The sequence below is a fragment of the Poromitra crassiceps genome, assembly GCF_964638095.1.
Source record: "Poromitra crassiceps genome assembly, chromosome: 1".
Lineage (NCBI taxonomy): Eukaryota > Metazoa > Chordata > Actinopteri > Beryciformes > Melamphaidae > Poromitra > Poromitra crassiceps.
This window is the reverse complement of record NC_139623.1, coordinates 59,650,181-59,669,615: the sequence shown is the minus strand read 5'-3', so window position 1 is coordinate 59,669,615 and position 19,435 is coordinate 59,650,181. Positions and strand designations below refer to the sequence as shown.

The window sequence follows — 19,435 nt, the reverse complement described above, 5'->3', positions numbered from 1 at the left end:
GACCCAATTGTTATTGTGGGATATTATGAACCAGGTACCTAACAACTAATGTTATGAAAGAATGGATTACAAAACACTAAGTAATGTATCTTAGTAGGAGCCAGCTACAGGCAGAGGACCCTTATTTAAAGCAGCAATGCCTAACTAGTGCTGATTTGATTTATAAGTATCCTCATTTGCCTTGTATATTTTTCTTCATTTTGTTTTTTGCAAGTTGTATTTTTCTAAAATGTTTTCTTCACTTGGCCAAATTTGTGTCCTGTATAGTCAAGAAAAAATAGCGATGATATCGGAATAATATCGATATCGGCAGATATCGGATCGGATCCGATCGGAACTGAAAAAAAGTGGATCGGTGCATCCCTAGCATCTATGATATAATAACGATGCGTGCCGCTGCGTATCAGAAAATAAGATATTTACAAGATCTAAATAGAAGCATTTCAGATGCCCTGTTTTCCTCGTTTTCAGGTTGCAGTTCAAAACAAATGATCGTTCAGTACAAGGGAATGAAACTGAACTCATCAGGGTGACTTACAAATCATATTTAAAGCTGTAAATAAGGTCCAGGTGGTAAAAAAACATGATTCTCCTTTCAGAAAATTTGCGTGTGAATTATTATTATTTTTTTATGTTTTGTTTTTAAGTTTTGGTCCGGCTGAAATGTTGTATGGTCTCTCGCGATTCTAAATATAGATGAACCGCTTTGTTTGATTGAGTAAACATCCTTCTCTCTGTCTCTCTCCCCCATATATATATTCAGTTCTCTACATCTTCTATGATCTCCCTGGGCCTCTGCAGTATACGATGCAGGATGCTGCTGAGCTTGATAGATGTGTGTATGTGTGCGTGCATTCACACTGCATATTTTCCCTTCTGTGTGCATTACCGACTCTCTGTCTGTGGATAGGGGTGTGTTGGTGTGTGTAGAAGTGTGTCAGGTGTGTGTGTGTGTGTGTGTGTGTGTGTGTGCGCGCGCTGCAGTGATGGAGAGCTTGTTATTGTTGTTCTAGAAGACTTCCCCTAGGACAGAGGCGAGAGAGCAAGCACACAGCTGAGACCACTCGTCTACCACTAGTCCTGTGTGTGTGTGTGTGTGTGTGTCTGTCTGTATCCTAGACCTATAGACAAGTGAGGTCTCTAGACCATATTTCAAGCAGAAGGCCATTCGTGCATAATCTAATCCGATCACCCCCTGACGTCAGTCAAGTTCTAGTATGACGTGGTCAGTCAAGGTCTTAGTATGACGTCTGTAATGACGTCAGATATGACGTCAGTTAATTCTCATATATATAGCAAGGGTTCTACGTCACCTCTCTCTCTCTGGCCGATCATAACAGCAGCTAGCTTCACGGCAGTCCATCTCCCCTGAAGCCGTCCTCCGAAGCGTTGTTTTGCGGCTGTTTTGCACCACATCTGCAGACCGAATCAGCACCCCCAAGTCCTCTTTACCCGTGGATAATCCCCGCGGATCTCTCAACGCTCCCCTCCCCACTCCTGCCATGTCGGATCAAGATCGAAGGCCCGACCGAGTTGGGAAGCGACAGCCGCAAGTAGCTGTAAGTCGCTAAAAAGGTCGAAGGCCAGAAAAGTTCAATCAACTACTAATGTACCAAGATCGAAGGCCCGACCGAGTTGGGAGCGCCAGCCGCAAATAGCTGTAAGTCGCTAAAAGGTCAAAGGCCAGAAAAGTACAATCAACTACCGGTTCCCGCAGATCTCAATTAACCTCCGGTAATCAGATCTTCCTTTTGGGGGATCTCCTAGCCTATGCAGATGCCCTCCTCTTGCCTCAAGAGCAGCGCCACCGGCTAATGGAGTCATGCGCCAAAGTATTTGCCATGCATGCCGATTGCTAAATAAAGTTAGTTAAATCCTACCAACTGGCCTCTCATGATTGAAGTGAGGTCTCTAGACCATATTTCAAGCAGAAGGCCATTCGTGCATAATCTAATCCGATCACCCCCTGACGTCAGTCAAGTTCTAGTATGACGTGGTCAGTCAAGGTCTTAGTATGACGTCTGTAATGACGTCAGATATGACGTCAGTTAATTCTCATACAGTATATATAGCAAGGGTTCTACGTCACCTCTCTCTCTCTGGCCGATCATAACAGCAGCTAGCTTCACGGCAGTCCATCTCCCCTGAAGCCGTCCTCCGAAGCGTTGTTTTGCCCCACCCACCTCCCCAGTCCGCCACCAACGAGTCGTGACTCCTGATCCCCCACGGGGGGGGGGGATCTCCTAGCCTATGCAGATGCCCTTCTCTTGCCTCAAGAGCAGCGCCACCGGCTAATGGAGTCATGCGCCAAAGTATTTGCCATGCATGCCGATTGCTAAATAAAGTTCGTTAAATCCTACCAACTGGCCTCTCATGATTGAAATAAAGGTAGGCATAATGGGGACCCTTTGCCAGCTGAACTTGCTTTCTCATGCACACATTTTGTAGCTGTAGGACTCATCAATATTGTTATATGGACTAGGGATGTTCATTTTGAAAAATTTCCAAAATCGATAATTGGTGAAAATTAACGATCAATTATCGATTATCGATCATATTAACACATTCACTGCCAGCCGTTTTTTTTTACTGTAGGTAGGTTCTGCCAGAGGGTTTTTTTGAGGATTCTGGCTCATCTTTCAAGACCCGAGGATTCTTTTCTGCTAAGACCGGCGCATGCCGGTGTGAATTTCCCATGTTTAAAACAGTTTTGTTGGCACAAAGGCCCGTGCCCAGCCAGAAAACTAGAGACTATATGAAGCTCCACCTCACGTTAGTCGGCTGTGCAATGGAGTGGGGCGAGGAGGAACGAATTCCACCCAAACCTAGTCAATTTTTTTTTTTTTTTTTTTTTTTATAATTAAAAAATCGATCCAAATGCCACAGGATCGATTCCAATCCTTAACGATCAATTATCGATTTTCGATAATTGATGAACATCCCTAATATGGACTAAATGAAATGAAAGCCCCCGCAGCACAAACACACACAGACAAACCCTCCACTAACACATTAGTCACATCCAATATACGAATGTGAGTCACCTATGGGGCGGCTGTAGCTCAGGAGGTAGAGCAGGTCGTCCACTAATCGCTTTGGATAAAAGAGGTCGTGGTTCAATTCCCGCCTCCTCCAGTCGAGTGACAGCTTTCCACCATCGGCGTATGAATGGGTGAATGTAATGATTAATGATTGTAAAAGCGCTTTGGATAAAAGCGCTATATAAATGCAGGCCATTTACCATTTTTTTTACCATTTACCTTGTTGAAGCTGTTTTTGCACAAGTGCAGCTGCTATGGATGTCCAAGTTCAAGTTCAAGTATATTTATTGTCATTGTTAAATTGCTCCAACAACGAGATATAGACAAGCATCTCCCTGAGACATACAGTGAAACACCAAGGTAAAGTGCATCGGCCCAAATAATAAATACATACAATAAATAAATACATTATTCTATAAAGGCATCAGAGTTAGTGACTGTTCAGTAGTGCATGTAAACAGTGAGTCCAGAATGTTGTACAGAGTTCGTGAGCAATGAGTGTGAAACAGTCAGAGTTGGTCAGAGTTCATTGTTCGGGTGGGGGGGGCGGTGTTGTGTTTTGAGGGGTAGTGTTCAGCAGGCTGACAGCTTGTGGGAAAAAGCTGTTAAGCATCCTGGAAGTTTTAGAGCGGATGGATCTGTATCTCCTACCTGAGGGCAGGAGGACGAACAGATGATGAGCCGGGTGAGATGAGTCCTTGATGATGCTGTGGGCACGGCGCAGGCAGCGGGAGGAGTAGAGGGAGTGGATGTCCGGGAGCGAAGTCCCAATGATTTTGCCCGCCGTTTTGATGACACGCTGCAGAGCGTGCTGGTCTGCTTTGGTGCAGCTGGAGAACCACACTGACAGACAGTATGTCAGCACGCTCTCGACGGCACATCGATAGAAGTTCACTAGGAGCCTCTGTGGGAGGTTTTCACGCTTAAGTTTCCTTAAGTAGAAGAGGCGTTGCTGTGCTTTGCCAATCATGGCGGTTGTGTTGGCGCTCCAAGACAGCTCCTTTGTGATGGTCAGACCAAGGAATTTGAAAGACGTGACGATCTCCACTGCCTCCCCGTTGATGAACAGGGGGGAGTGGTTGTGGTGGCTTGACTTGCGAAAGTCTATAATCACTTCCTTGGTCTTTTTGGTGTTGAGCTCCAGGTTGAGGCCGTGGCACCATTCCTCCAGCCTCTGAACCTCATTTCTGTAGGCAGACTCATCGTTATTAGAAATGAGGCCCAGCACTGTAGTGTCGTCAGCGAATTTGATGATGAGGTTGGAAGGGTGGAAGGGGGAGCAGTTGTGTGTGTATGCGTTGTAGAAGAAGGGGCTGAGCACGCAGCCCTGGGGAGCGCCGGTGTTTAGAAACAGAATGGAAGATGAGTGCTTGCCGAGTTTGACAGACTGTGAGCGGTTGGATAAGAAGTCCAGAACCCAGTTGCAGAGCGACTGTAACTGGACACGTAACGTACCTATCCAACACCGCCTCGCACATACAGGACAAGGACCACACCGCGCTTCGCTGTTTAGAAAAGCTGACTCTAGCGATGCGAGGAGGCTGCTGCCAAAGAACTTGCAAAGAACTGACCATCAACAGGTTCAACCCACCCCAACACACAGCTAATCCGCCATTTTGGACAGACTAGGCGACCTCTGCCTAATGTTTTTCAAGGCCAAAATGGCGGCGCTGCTTTCAAATCCACAGTAATACCCAGAGTGCCACCGAAGAAAGACGGGAGCTATTATTTTACAGTCTATGGACAGGAGTTGGCGGGGGGGAGGGGGGGGGTTACTAAAGTTAAATGTTTTCTAATAGATAATTAGCCTACATACCTAAAGACCTGTCAAACATGTTTGATTGCAGGATGATGTTTTCTTTGTTGTGTTTATGAGGGCCAGATTTCATAGTATTCAATATTTTATTTTATTTTTTACCCCTAAAATAAGATTTCACATCAGTAATGTAGCTACAACACTGATCAGATCAAATTATAGGCCATCTATATATATTGTCACACACACACACACACACACACACACACACACACACACACACACACACACACACACACACACAGCATATGATTACTGAATTATATTATCATAATGCAATAACCTCTAACTTCTTCTTTTCTTCCTGCTCTTCATGTCATTTGGCTGCTGCTCTCTGAGCAGCATCAAGCCATGGTGTCCTGGAGGACATCACTCCTCCGCTGAATGTGCTCGTTGGCTTGTAGGATGTGTGATCCCAAGTCACAGGGGGGTTCGAGGGGATGTGGGTGAACCGTACTCATTTTGACAATATATATATATATATATATATATATATTAGAGATGGGAATAGATTAATTTTTTTAATCTAGATTAATCTAGATTAATCCTGGTCATTAATCTAGATTAAAATGGGTCATTTGAAGTCTGTCGAAGCCATTCAAAATATGTGTGTGCAACATAAATAATGACTAGAAGTAAGTCCTTGTGAACAGGTTTCTGTTTATTCAATTCAACTTGAATAGCCAGTAGGCATTTAAAGGTAAGAAACCAGCAGGTTACACACATGGTTTGTCTTCATCTGGACAAAGTTCTATCCTGAACTACCTGGAATGAACACCAGAGGGTATAAGAACAACAACCCACATTTCTGGGATCAATAATATTAAACTGGCATTAAACTGTCAGTAGCTGTGTTTCCATTACAGTTTTTCGCAAAATAATTGCGATATTTCTACAACTTCGACAATGTACAATTGTGACTTGTAGGCGTTTCCATTGAAGTTGAGTTTGGTCTGATGCGCGCACACCTGAACGCAATTCCCCATTACCAGCAGCTGCCACAGTGATTACGCACGGGGATCTGCCCATATCCCGTCCCCTGCATGCTCAAATCTAACCAATGGTCAATGCAAATCACAACATGAAGTTACAATGCATATAAACGAGCCTGATTATCAATTCAAAAGAAAATGAGTCGCAAAATGTTGCTGGCTGCGGTGAATGCGAGCGCGACAGACAGAGGAAAAAAGGTAGCCTATACAACTGGTCCGATTTAGACATTTCAGAATGTTGTGTAGGCTATTATAACATTGCACCTGAAACGTGTGTAATGTATTACTCACAGTCACTGTATTCACTTCACTGAATACTGAATACTGAAGTGACTTCAGTCAGGAGCACCGCACCGGTGTGTGCTTTTCCAAAGGAGAAGACGGGTCACATGACGTGCAAATGCGGAAAATCTGTTTCCATTACACTTTTGCGATAAACTGCTATATCGACACGTCTGAAAAACCACCTCATGAGAGCGGCAGACATAAATGTCCGCGCTTACATACCTGTTCCATTCTAAAGTGATAATCATCATGGCCTGCTCAATATAAGTGGACCCTGCTACCAGACAACTTTGAGAATAGATTAACGGCGATAATTTTTTTATCGCGCGTTAAGAGTCTCGCGTTAACGCAGCCGTTAATGGCGTTAACGATCCCATCTATAATATATATATAAATACAATTAATAGAATATATAATATAATATGATATAATATAATATAGCGTTTAGGTGATTGATTAAAAGACAAAAACGGGGGGCACGGTGGAGCAGTGGTAAGCGCTGTCGCCTCACAGCTAGAAGGTCCTGGGTCCAATTCCCACCTGGGACACTGTGAGCGCTGAAGGAGTTTCATAGTATTCAATATTTGAATATTGAATATATTTGAATGTTATGGGCACCATATTGTGACGTTTATCCTGAAATGTGTACTTCTTCTCTTTTTTCTGGAAACTTAATTTGCACAGATTGAAAAGACTTTAGTTCAGCATTATTTTGTATCCTTTAAACATTGTAACTTCACACGTGGAGTCGTGGACAAGTTGCAGTCAGCTCATGTTTAAGAGGCTCTCTATGCAGTCTGCACTTTGTTCTAATTCTTCCAATAAATACATAATTCCTGCTTTTTCCTTTTTAGGGCAAATGTTTCCTCTTCAGTTACACAGATATCATGCTGAATCATAGATGATATTTGTTACACTGTATGGATTGTCACAGAATCGCTGTATTTCTGATACCATCGTTATCGAGCACCACATATCGTGATTGTATATCATATCGTGAGTTACTGTGCGATTCCCACCCTAATGTGTGTGCATACACATTTGTACCCAATACCATAGTAGATTTGTTTCGTACCCACGTAGTTCGCCAGCTTTTCCATCATTCTTGGAGACCGTGGTCTCGTAAACTTCAATAGGTGTTGAAATCCCTCAACATCAGGATGGAAAATTAACACTGTCAGCCAGCCTAATGCTGATAGATTGTCACTGGTAAATGTGACCAGTACTCCACTAACCAGCCAGTCTTGGACCCGAGGAAGAGTAGTCTCACCTTTGGTGTAGACTAATGGGGATCCACAATAAACAATTAAACAATTAAACCAGCCGTCAGTGGCTTCAATATTCTAAAGCCAATTGGAACCGTTAAATGACCCACGGTATGTTGAAGTCTGAGTATCATGATAACTACACCCTGTACTCAAAATGTGTGAGGACAATTAATGAGAGGTGCAGATGTGTGTTGTGTGGAATGTTATGGTTGCCTGTTTCTATGTTGTTGTTTTGTGGGTAGATAATCAGTTATTCAGCAGTTGCTGTTCACCAGGTAATGGGAATGAGTAGAGGTATATTTGTTAGGGGTGTCAAAAATAATCGATTATAAGATGCATCGCGATGCGGACGTGCACGATTCTGCATCGATTCACAAATGGCAAAAATCGTTTTTATTTTTTATTTTTTATAATCAAATAAAATATAATGGAAGTACATGCAGTTGTTTATTTTAATTATGGATCATAATACAATGCAATTCCAAATGCACTTTTATTTTAAAAGTAGCCACACAGTGAGAAAAAAGAAAGTGAGAAAAAATAAATCAAAAAAGTGATGCATCGATTTAAGATGCATCGAGATGCATCGATAATCGTAATCGAATCGTAGCCCTCTGAATCGTAATCGAATCGAATCTTGAGGCCAGTGAAGATTCACAGCCCTAATATTTGTAATACAGGAAAAGTCAAAAAGTGGCGACAAGATAGCTCAGCAGGCCAATATAAACAGTGAATAGAAAAAAGGGAGCTTCTTGATGCTTATAAAGAATTTAATTAATAAAGAAGTAATGTACAGGTATACTTAAATAGTTAATACACAATACATCTTCAGGACAGGACAAGGGCACAAGAGACGCAACGCGTTTCAACCTCTGGTCTTCGTCAGAGAATACAAAAATAATATGTTATAATAGTATGGTAACATATGACACACATTACATATGATGTCATGTCTGTCTGTCTCTCTCTCTGTCATAGATGACCCAACAGAAGCGGACTTGTGGCTACTGAACAGTTGCACTGTGAAGAATCCTGCAGAGGACCACTTCAGAAACTCCATCAAGTACTGAGACACACCACGCACGCACGCATGCACGCACACACTCCGCTCGCCCGGGCCAGATGCCACGGTGTGGACATTTCCCCATTGGCTATTTAATAAACTCGTGACAATACCGGTGACCCCGTCTAAATAAAGGTTAGGGGGGAAACATAACATGCTGTCAGGATTTTTCATTGAACTGCTGTGAGCCGACGCAGCCGTTAAGGTACTAGTCAGAGTGTAGATATTATATTTGCGTTATTCAGGTGGGCTCATCACAATAGCTGGGTTTCCATCCAAATGTATCGCAACTTTTAATTGAATTTTCAGAAAGTCGGCAAAAGAAAATGCAAAATAATGTGCGTTTCCATCCACTGCTATTTTGCGAATTATAGAGCTGTCAATCACCTCGTGTTTGAGGCTGTCTGAGCTGCTGATCAGCTGCTAGACCCGATATACTGTACAGCTCTGTTAAACACATCTAACGTTATTCATTTAAAGTTTCTTGATGATCTACAAGTAGACATCCGTCACTGCTGCTACTTCATGTAAACAAAGGAGCACTTGTAGGCTACTCAAATGGGGTTGAAATGAGGAAATAATGTGTCTGTTAGTTTCTTCTTCCGCCTACGTTTTCACAACGCAAGCTCTCCTTGCTCCGCAGCTCACTGGTGCTGGGTGTTTGCAGGTATGTTCGTTTGATGCGCAGGGTGTGCCGGAGGGGTGGAGTAGAGTTTACCATGTTAAGCACAGTGATTGGCCCAAAGGAACCCGCCCAGCCAGAAAACTAGAGGCTGTCTCACCAATACCTTTTTTGACATCAAATTCCCACTAATACATGTTTTTAAGTTAAGTTATCCTTTATTTATCCCCGTGGGGAAATTCATCCTCTGCCTTTGACCCATCCTCTACTAGGAACCTTCCTAGAACTAGGAGCAGTGGGCAGCCACTGTGCAGCGCCCGGGGACCAACTCCAGTTCTTTTGCCAGTGCCTTGGTCAGGGGCACTGACAGGAGTATGAAACCCTAACATACATGTATTTTGGTGGTGGGAGGAAACCGGAGCACCCGACACGTTAACGACATATGTAATGGACTAGTGTGCCAACTAGTGTTTTGGAGCTTAAGGCGCTGACAGGGTTCTGCTCAGCCTCGACTTGGAGCCTTGCCGCAGACTAGCGGCGACAGCGAGACTGTGCATACTTGAACGTAACTCTGCGTGTTGGCTGCAGTACAGCTGACACCCAGCTATTGTTGCTGTAATATAGACAGTTTAAGAGCATTTCTACTACATTTCTAGCGTTTCTAGAGCTACTGAGTGCTGCACTGCTGTCAGCTGAGCCTAGAGCCGTCATGCTCCAGTGTGCACTGAGCTGCGCAGCTCCTACGGCAACATCACGTGGACAAACGGTGTTCTTAAAGAGACAGGCGCGGGTAATAATAAAAAACATATAAAAAACATATATATTTTCGACTTTCAATAATAAAAGTCGATCTTGATAATTAAACGATTATTTGAAAATTCTAACTTTGTTGCCCATCCCTACTAAATTGCGGTATTTCCGTTGGTAGTCTGAGTAACTGTCGCTGTCTTGACACAGCCCAAAAACAGGCTCACCGCTGTGTGTATCTGCCTGCCTGTGTGAGCCCCTCCCCCCGATCAGTAGGCAGATAATAGAGAGACAAGCAGCGCGTTGAAGTGACAGCAAAAGGTTTTATTCTTATGCAAATTACCACACGCATGTATGGAGGTAAGAGAGCTAGAAAAGCACGGTAAGTAAGTAAGAGCGTCGGTAACTCCCGCATGTGTTAGCGACGTTCATGTATTTAGCGGCTGCACTCAGCTCAGCTCATGTGTTAACCAAAATGAGCTTGTTCAATGAACGGCGCTCTTTTACCGCGTTCATGATGCACAACACTGCTAACTAGCGACCGTCATTGGCTTACCTAGAGAAAACCAGCGTTGGCCGTACCAATTTATTGCCAAAGGCTTTGGGATTGGGGACGTGTGGAATGGGATTCCACACGTTAACATTGCTTCCCATGGTCGGGAAGGTTTGCCAGATAAATAGCCATCAGGGGGGCAATAGTCCCCATTATTCCACATTTCTGCAATATTCCACGTTTTATAGTTGATTACATTTTTATTAGCAAATTCAGTGATTCTGTCCACACACACACACACACACACACACACACACACACACACACACACACACACACACACACACACACACACACACACACACACACACACACACACACACACACACACACACACACACACACACACACACACACACACACAGCATAATGCATGTAAGTACCTGCAGTGTATTTTCCGTAGAAGAGCCAGAGAGCTCAGATTACATTCAAAGTAACTTGTGATAAATGAGGTCTGTATGTCGTTGCCACTGTGCTGCTGTAATACAGTCTATGGCTGCTGTACACAATCTGTGCTTCAAGTCAGAACAGTGAGAATGGCTACTGACGAGTTACACTAATGTTCAGGTGCACTTGGATACAAATCACTCCATGTGAATGTGTGTGTGTTTTCTGCTGTTTTCCCCCATGTCAGTTTACAACACACTGTTGTTTCATTAGCTGCCTGCTGCCTCACTGAGGGCACATGGACACACACGCACGCACGCACGCACACACACACACACACACACACACACACATACACACACACACACACACACACACACACACACAGATTTGCATAAAAACAGAGAAATTAAGCTAGAAACTGTTTTGCATTTTGATTATTTTTGCCTTAATCAGGGGCACACATGCCTGCCGTGTGCGTGTGTGTGTGTGCCCGTGTGTGCGTGTGTGTGTGTGTGTGTGTCTGCACGTGTTGGTGTGAGAGATGGAGAGAGAGAAATACTACGTGTATATGTCCATGTAAGATCATAATTGATGCTTCTTTGACAACAGTCTTAACCCTTGGCTGCCGCTTTACTTCTGAACCTTCGCACTTTTCGTCAAATCAGATTAGTGAACGAGGTTGACATACCAGCATTGACAATTAACAAAGTTATACTACATGGTAAGTAAATTGAAAGTAAAGTAAATTGAAGTAAATTTAATTAATTTTAAAATTAAAGATTTTTTTTTTCTTTTGACGAGTTGACTCGTCAACGGCAGTCAACCGTTGGATTTTTTTTGACGAGTCAACTCGTCGACGGCAGTGAACGTGTTAAAACTCAAATGTACTTTTTTTTTTAAGATTATTTATTAGACAGGACAGTAGGCAGACAGGAAAGGTGGGGAGAGAGAGAGAGGGAATGACCCAAAGGTCCTTGGGTCGGATTCGAACCCGCGTCGGCCGCGTGCAGGACCGAGCCTCCATGGTACGCCAAGTGAAGACTTTGAAGGCAAATGTAAAGTAGAGCAAGCCTGATTTTGAGAAATGTTATGTCTTCTGTCACGACTACAATACGTTTGATCACAGTTACATTATTACATTATGTCTTCTGTCACGACTACAATACGTTTGATCACAGTTACATTATTACATTTCCAACCTGAATGGCTGCTGCACTGCTGTCCCTCCCTTCACATGACAACTTATTTAGTCGTTCATTTCCTTTATTTGATTGTTTCTCCAATTATTGTCCCACTTGCTTAGGCTGTTTAAAGCGTGGCAGAAAACGAGGAGCGGTCATTAAATCCAGCGGTAAGTTGCCTTGGGCGCCCCCTAGTGGTCCGCGAGTAGATTTATATTTTTTTCCTTTTTTTACACCTCCCACTATCCAATCAGAGAAATGCTTACATTTTCTGGGAAATGGAAGGTCAGATCGCGATGCCTATTAACACGTTCACTGCCGTGGACGAGATATCTCGTCAAGCAGAAACCAGCGGTTGACTGCCGTGGACGAGATATCTCGTCAAAAAAAAAAAAAAAAAAATTTGACGGTGGGACGTGGATCAACGCCCCCCACGTCTCCTATAAAAATATGGGAGCCACCGAACGTGTACAACCCATTCCACCGACCCACTAAGTGGCGACAGTGCTCTCCAGACTAGAAAAAGCCGAGCCAAAACTGCAGGGGAACGCGCGAGGAAACCATTCTCATACTGTAAAATGGATTGGCGAAAACGCTTACGCTTTCGCGCTGGGAGCTGGCGGTGGGGGATTGCAAATTTGCATAATAGATTATGGGTGCAACACACTTTGAAACACCGGCAGAAAGCCCACAATCGCACGCAGCTTCATTCCAGCTGAGCTCACAACCGAAACGAACGAGCCCCATGCAGACTCGCCCAAAGAGCGGCCGCCAGCAGCCAGGCAGCACAGACAGGCAGAGCCTCACTTGTACCGCTGCAGCCACGGAGGGAGGAGAACACACACGGAGGGAGGAGTTTGAAGGAGAGGGGGGTTTCCTGCTGCTATGGAGGAAATTACTGTTCAAAACTATTGTTTAGATGTCTGACGTCTTACGCCAAAAATAAATGGTTAAAGTGACTGTTCTATCGAATTTCACAAAAAGCCATTTATCTCAGCTTAAATTTTCAGACGCTGAAACCATCCTGTATTCAACTGCTAATGCATACATAACTACTAACTCTACAAACTAACTCTTTTAGACAGAGAAAGCACACATTCTATTAGTTCTTTTGAGATATTTTGTGTTCACAAAATCTTAGCAGAAAATAATCCTCGGCTCTTGAAAGATGAGCCAGAATCCTCAAAAAAAAAACTTGGCAGAAGCTACCTACAGTAAAAAAAAACTGCTGGCAGTGAATGTGTTAAAGACTATATGTATTTTTTCACCCCGAATCCAACGCCGCCACCCGAGAGTCTCTACGAGTTACGGTTGTGGAGATACATCCACTCTGCATGCAGGGCTACAGGAGAGAGACAGAGTAGGCATACAGCGGGGGTTGGGAGTTCCAAGTCACTGACCAAACACTCTATTTCAGTGATTGCTGTCAGATTATAGAGCCATTTAACACTTATTTGAACACAAAAACATCACTGAATGTAACTTTAAGATGGCAACAGATAGCCTATTTGACTTTGGCAACATTGTGCATTTATTGAACTTGAAAAAACTTTCTTTGAACTTTGAATATATTTGAACTGAAAAGAAGAAATAAATGTAAAAAAAAGTAAATGGACTAAAATAAATTATATATATATATTTATACAACAGGTAGTTCCGGCCGGGCAATTTGATTGGACAAGAGGGATCCTACCAGTGCCAATAGAGGGAATGCACCGACGCCACGCCCCCTCCCGAACACGCCCCCTCAGCCGGACTGAGCAGCACTGAGTGTCAAATTTCCAAAACAAACGTGGCTTCCGCCAGGGGTAGTAGTGAAACCACGGCTAATATAAACGATTATCTGCTTAAATTAAAGGCAGTTGGACTCGAATGTGACCCTTACAGCTTGCCAAAGAACCAGTGGTCCATGGACGTAGACATGTGGCCAGGAATAGGGTTTCCTGACATTTATATGTACTTAATATCGACGCCGGGGAAATACACAAACCAAAGCATGAAAGCATACAAGAGCCTGGACGCGTGGTCGTACTTCAAGGCTGGATTTGTTGGCAACATTAAAGTAACGAGGACAGCAATGGATATTCTGGTTGTATGTGGAGAGGTAAATATTTATTTTATTACAACTTTTATTAAGAACAATATAGCATACGCTGTCACTAACACACGCTAGCTTTGTTCAATTATAGTGAACACTGTCACTCATGTAACGTTATATCTGTGCAGGTAAAACACAGCCAGAGAATGAATGAGCCCTCATTGAAACCCTGGATAGCTGCAGAGAAGACCGGGACCGTTTCATTAGCTTTCGGCAGCCTGTAAAAAGATACCTCCGACGCCTTGTTGAATCTATTTTTACAGTCAATGGCACAACAGCACTTTCCCATTTTCGTTGTTTTCTCGTGGCAGCTGAACGCTAAACACCATGACCCGGCGGCGCCACCTGGCTTGTTTAGACGTTTTGACACTCACTGCAGCTGAGTGGGCGTACCCGCACTGACTGTCGCGTCCGTGACGTCACGTGCATTCCCTCTATATGTCATGATAATGCACTGGCGCTTCACTGTGTGTAGATCACTCCGCTTCACAGCTGCTCTAATCAACAAAACCCTTCACAGCTGTAGAGTAGACAGTAGTAAAGTAGACAGCCTGCAGTTAATTAGGCTGATTAGGCTACATTTTCAGCAAAGCAGAAAGCTGAGGGAACTATTTTTGTTGGCGGAGGAATAAATAGAGAAATCATATATTTTCTCAGCTTTTTGTCATTTTTTTAATCAGCTTTGTTTAATAGAACTGTTGTATAAAAGCAATATCACACTCGAGGTCGTGCTGTTGTTGTCTAATATCGGCACTGCTGTGATTATCTTCGGCACTCGGCCTGCGGCCTCGTGCCTACGACCGAATCACAGCAGTGCCGATATTAGCCAACAACAGCACTCCCTCATGTGATATTGCTTAATTATATTTTTATATCGGTTATCTTGTTGTCATAATTATTGGAAGCCAAGCATTTGATTAATTGTACAGCCTTAATGCTATTTGTCATTTAATTAGCCTGTAATTTATAATTTACAGTTGAAGTAGTAGCCCTATTGTTTTTGGGGATGTTTTGGGAGTTAGGTGGTCCCCGAGTTTCTTTTTATTGGTTAAGTGGTCCTTGGTCTGAAAAAGTTTGAGAAACACTACCTTAAAGGTATAGTATGCCACTATTTCATTAAAAAAAATCTTATATAATTATACAAAAGTTTCCCCTCAAAACGATCACTTCTGGCCCATATATTAGTGTGTCAGTGTGTTTATGTTGAGAGACGTTTCGCCCTGTGTGTATTTTCGTGATGGGACATTGTTTGCTGTGTTCTGTGTTTATGTGGTCGAACGAGGCTGTGTTTATATGGGGAGAGAGAGCGCCGGTAAACTGTTCAAACGCAGATAGTTTCACAGCGGTTATTTTATAAAAACACAAATAAACACACACATACCTCCAAACCATCCTGCGATGAGCTCCGAACAGCCCAAAAACTGATCTGGGAAGGAGCTCTATTTCCTGATTTTAGTCTGCGCTGACTCTGCCCTGCTGAGGGATCCCTCTCACAATATCTTAGCGATGCTATTGGCTGGGCTGTTGCGTTGTGAGTGATGTTATTGGCTGGTCGCTAAGACTCGCTATACATCCCACGTGGGATGTACCCGCCCAAATTCGTCCCGAACACAGCCAAACAAATGTAAACTGTATCAAAATCAGGCAGTGGGCAGCGTCTGACCACAAACACACTGCCATAGTATTTAGAGGGTTAGAATTTATGTTTTTGAGTGGACATTTTTCAATAAGCAGAATTTTTTTTATTTTAATTAAATAGTTCTGACTGGCCAGCCGCAACAGGACAGCTGGACGGGCTCATTTCTGCCTTTTTAGTTGGTCGCCTCTCACAGACAATTTGCCTCTTTTTACTTCCTAAGTGCAGGAAGAAGCAATTTATCTTCTGTCAAATTTGACATTTTTGCCGTCTGACTAAATCGTCGAAATGCGAATAACTCGTCGGAAGGAAATGCAGCAGCTTCAAGGTTGAAGAATTTCACTTGGCCAACTTGATCAGTACAATCTCCCTGTCTTTCTCTGCCGCTCTCGCCTTCTTTCACTCACTTTCTGTCCTGACACTTTTCATGCAAAGACTTTTTCATTTGAAACGCACAAAATAACACACTCGAAGTCTTTGAAAATGTCTTCCTTGTTAATACCAGATTTTTCTTCTTTTGACTGGAAATCACCCTGCTGTAATGCTAATGCAATTAATGTTCTATTCATAAGAACACAGGTGCACACACACGGGGGAGATTTTTTTTTTCTGTTTTCCATCACTCGCTACTCACATGGTGGGCAGAGAGCAAGAACACGATTGAAGAGTGAAAACGCCCACTCAACTCAGAAAAATCCTCACCCATTTTCTCTTTCATTGGCAGTAGTTAATAAAGTAATATACTCATTAGTCGTTACTTTTTCAAAAGTAATATTACATTACTTATGACTCCATGTCAACAGTAATTTGTTACACTACTCGTTATATTACTTACACACCATAAAATTGGTAATTGTGTCCTTTCTCATCAAAATGCAGACTTTGCATGTGCGTACGTGTGAATATACTGTAGGTCTAATCAGAACGCAGCATGTGCGTACGTGTGAATATGCTGTAGGTCTAATCAGAACGCAGCATGTGCGTACGTGTGAATATACTGTAGGTCTAATCAGAACGCGTACGTGTGAATATACTGTAGGTCTAATCAGAACGCGTACGTGTGAATATACTGTAGGTCTAATCAGAACGCAGCATGTGCGTACGTGTGAATATACTGTAGGTCTAATCAGAACGCGTACGTGTGAATATACTGTAGGTAGGTCTAATCAGAACGCAGCATGTGCGTACGTGTGAATATACTGTAGGTCTAATCAGAACGCAGCATGTGCGTACGTGTGAATATGCTGTAGGTCTAATCAGAACGCAGCATGTGCGTACGTGTGAATATACTGTAGGTCTAATCAGAACGCGTACGTGTGAATATACTGTAGGTCTAATCAGAACGCAGCATGTGCGTACGTGTGAATATACTGTAGGTCTAATCAGAACGCGTACGTGTGAATATACTGTAGGTCTAATCAGAACGCGTACGTGTGAATATACTGTAGGTCTAATCAGAACGCAGCATGTGCGTACGTGTGAATATACTGTAGGTCTAATCAGAACGCGTACGTGTGAATATACTGTAGGTAGGTCTAATCAGAACGCAGCATGTGCGTACGTGTGAATATACTGTAGGTCTAATCAGAACGCAGCATGTGCGTACGTGTGAATATACTGTAGGTCTAATCAGAACGCAGCATGTGCGTACGTGTGAATATACTGTAGGTCTAATCAGAACGCAGCATTTGCGTACGTGTGAATATACTGTAGGTCTAATCAGAACGCGTACGTGTGAATATACTGTAGGTCTAATCAGAACGCAGCATGTGCGTACGTGTGAATATACTGTAGGTCTAATCAGAACGCAGCATGTGCGTACGTCTGAATATACTGTAGGTCTAATCAGAACGCAGCATGTGCGTACGTGTGAATATACTGTAGGTCTAATCAGAACGCAGCATGTGCGTACGTGTGAATATACTGTAGGTCTAATCAGAACGCAGCCCAAAATTGGTAATTGTGTCCTTTCTCATCAAAAAGCTTCAACTAGCAGTTGTCTCTACAGCCTCCAAATGAATCCAAGTTACATGCTTAATGAAGAGCACACCTGCCTCAAAGTGATTTCAATAACACAGTTGTAAGTGCATAACAAGTTTATTACTTTAGCCCTGCAACATTAATTTTATATATATATATATATATATATATATATATATATATATATATATACCGTAAATTCCGGACTATAAGGCGCACCGGTGTATAAGCCGCACCTGCAAAGTTGACTGTTTTTTACATATATAAGCCGCACCGGACTATAAGCCGCGGGTGTTTTGATGTTTAATTACCATATGTAAGGGTTCGTGCACAGAGGGGATTGTCGGGAAAGAGATGGCTGTTTGGGGAAGCTCCCATTTATTAACATTTCAACAAAACAAGTTGCATATTTGCATAACGTATTCAAGTGTTACCATTTAGTGCAATAGTAGCTACAGAACATGTACTGTGCTGTGTAAATTTAGGGGTCCTTGGCATGAAAAAGGTTGAAAACCACTGATCTACATTATAGCCTACAGTAGTACCATAACAAAAAACAAAGCTTACAGCGCTTGACGAGGCAATATCAATGGCTAAATTAAATGTGTTTTTTTTAAAGTGCTAAATAAAGTGCCTGTAACACGACAGTAAGCGCGTAAGCCTAAAGTTGCAGTAACACGGCTGCTTAAAATATACGGTAATCAGCCTACCAGAAAAGTCATTAATCCTCATCTTCATCTTTTAGGCTAAGGTGCAGTACACGGCTGTAACCAGAAAAGTCAAGTCATTAATCCTCATCTTCGTCTTCTTCCTGCGTACTAAAACCACCAAAGTCCTCATCTTCAGTGTCGGAAACGAACAGGCTCAGGGTGGCTTTGTCAGCCACTCTCCTCTCTCCTTCCTTGTCGCTCTCAAAACCAACGAACTCCTCTTCGTCACTGTCGGAATCGAACAGCCTCTGAAGGCCCTCAGCTGTGGCGGCGTCCTCCTCTTCATCACGCAGCAGTCCAGCCTTTCGGAACCCGTTGGTGATCGTGGATGTTTTGACACTCCTCCACGCTGTCAGGATCCACTGGCAAACTTGAGCCTTCAGTCGGATCTGAACGGCACCTCGGCCGTCTGCTCTCTGTGTCAACACCCTGATGCCAAGGTTACGTGCTGCTGCTCGATTTCCTTCTTTCCTTCTTCTTCTCGCCGCCATCGTCGTAACACAGCCAGTTCTCCATCTTTTGAAGCATGATGTTAGATTACAACGAGCTAGTTGTGTGGCTTAGCCTTCCAAAATGTTGCCGTTAGTTTTTTAGAATGTAATACATAGAATAGGGAATGTTACATTCAATTTCATTCAGACTGTCTTTCAGGCTCAATCGCTGCCATTTTCCCCCCGGAGCGAGGGAGGAGGGAGGGTGTTTTACTGTAGTGGCTGAGAGAGAGTAGTGGCACAGTGCTCCAATCAGGTCGCGAGGCACATTTTTTGCAACATCATCCAATCAGGGTCTCGCTCTCGTAATGTCTGTCTTGCTCTCGTTCTGCCTCATACCAACATCCATAGATTTTGGAGGTTCCCGAGTGGCCGTTTGCTGAAAAAATCCATAGATAAGCCGCACCGTTATATAAGCCGCAGGGGCCAAAAAAGCCCAAAAAACGGGAAAAAAGCCGCGGCTTATAGTCCGGAATTTACGGTATATATATATATATATATATATATATATATACACACACACACACACACACACACACACACACACACACACACACACACA

The 19,435-nt window shown here is 43.2% G+C and overlaps 1 protein-coding gene across 1 annotated transcript in view; it reads left to right on the top strand.

The window, feature by feature from the left end:
- cdkal1 (CDK5 regulatory subunit associated protein 1-like 1) overlaps positions 1-19,435 on the top strand; it is a 689,646-nt gene that overhangs the window by 104,131 nt on the left and 566,080 nt on the right. The window contains exon 4 of the mRNA XM_083636399.1: positions 8,381-8,465. Coding sequence (XP_083492525.1) covers positions 8,381-8,465 — 85 coding nt within the window. The remainder of the gene's footprint in view (positions 1-8,380; positions 8,466-19,435) is intronic.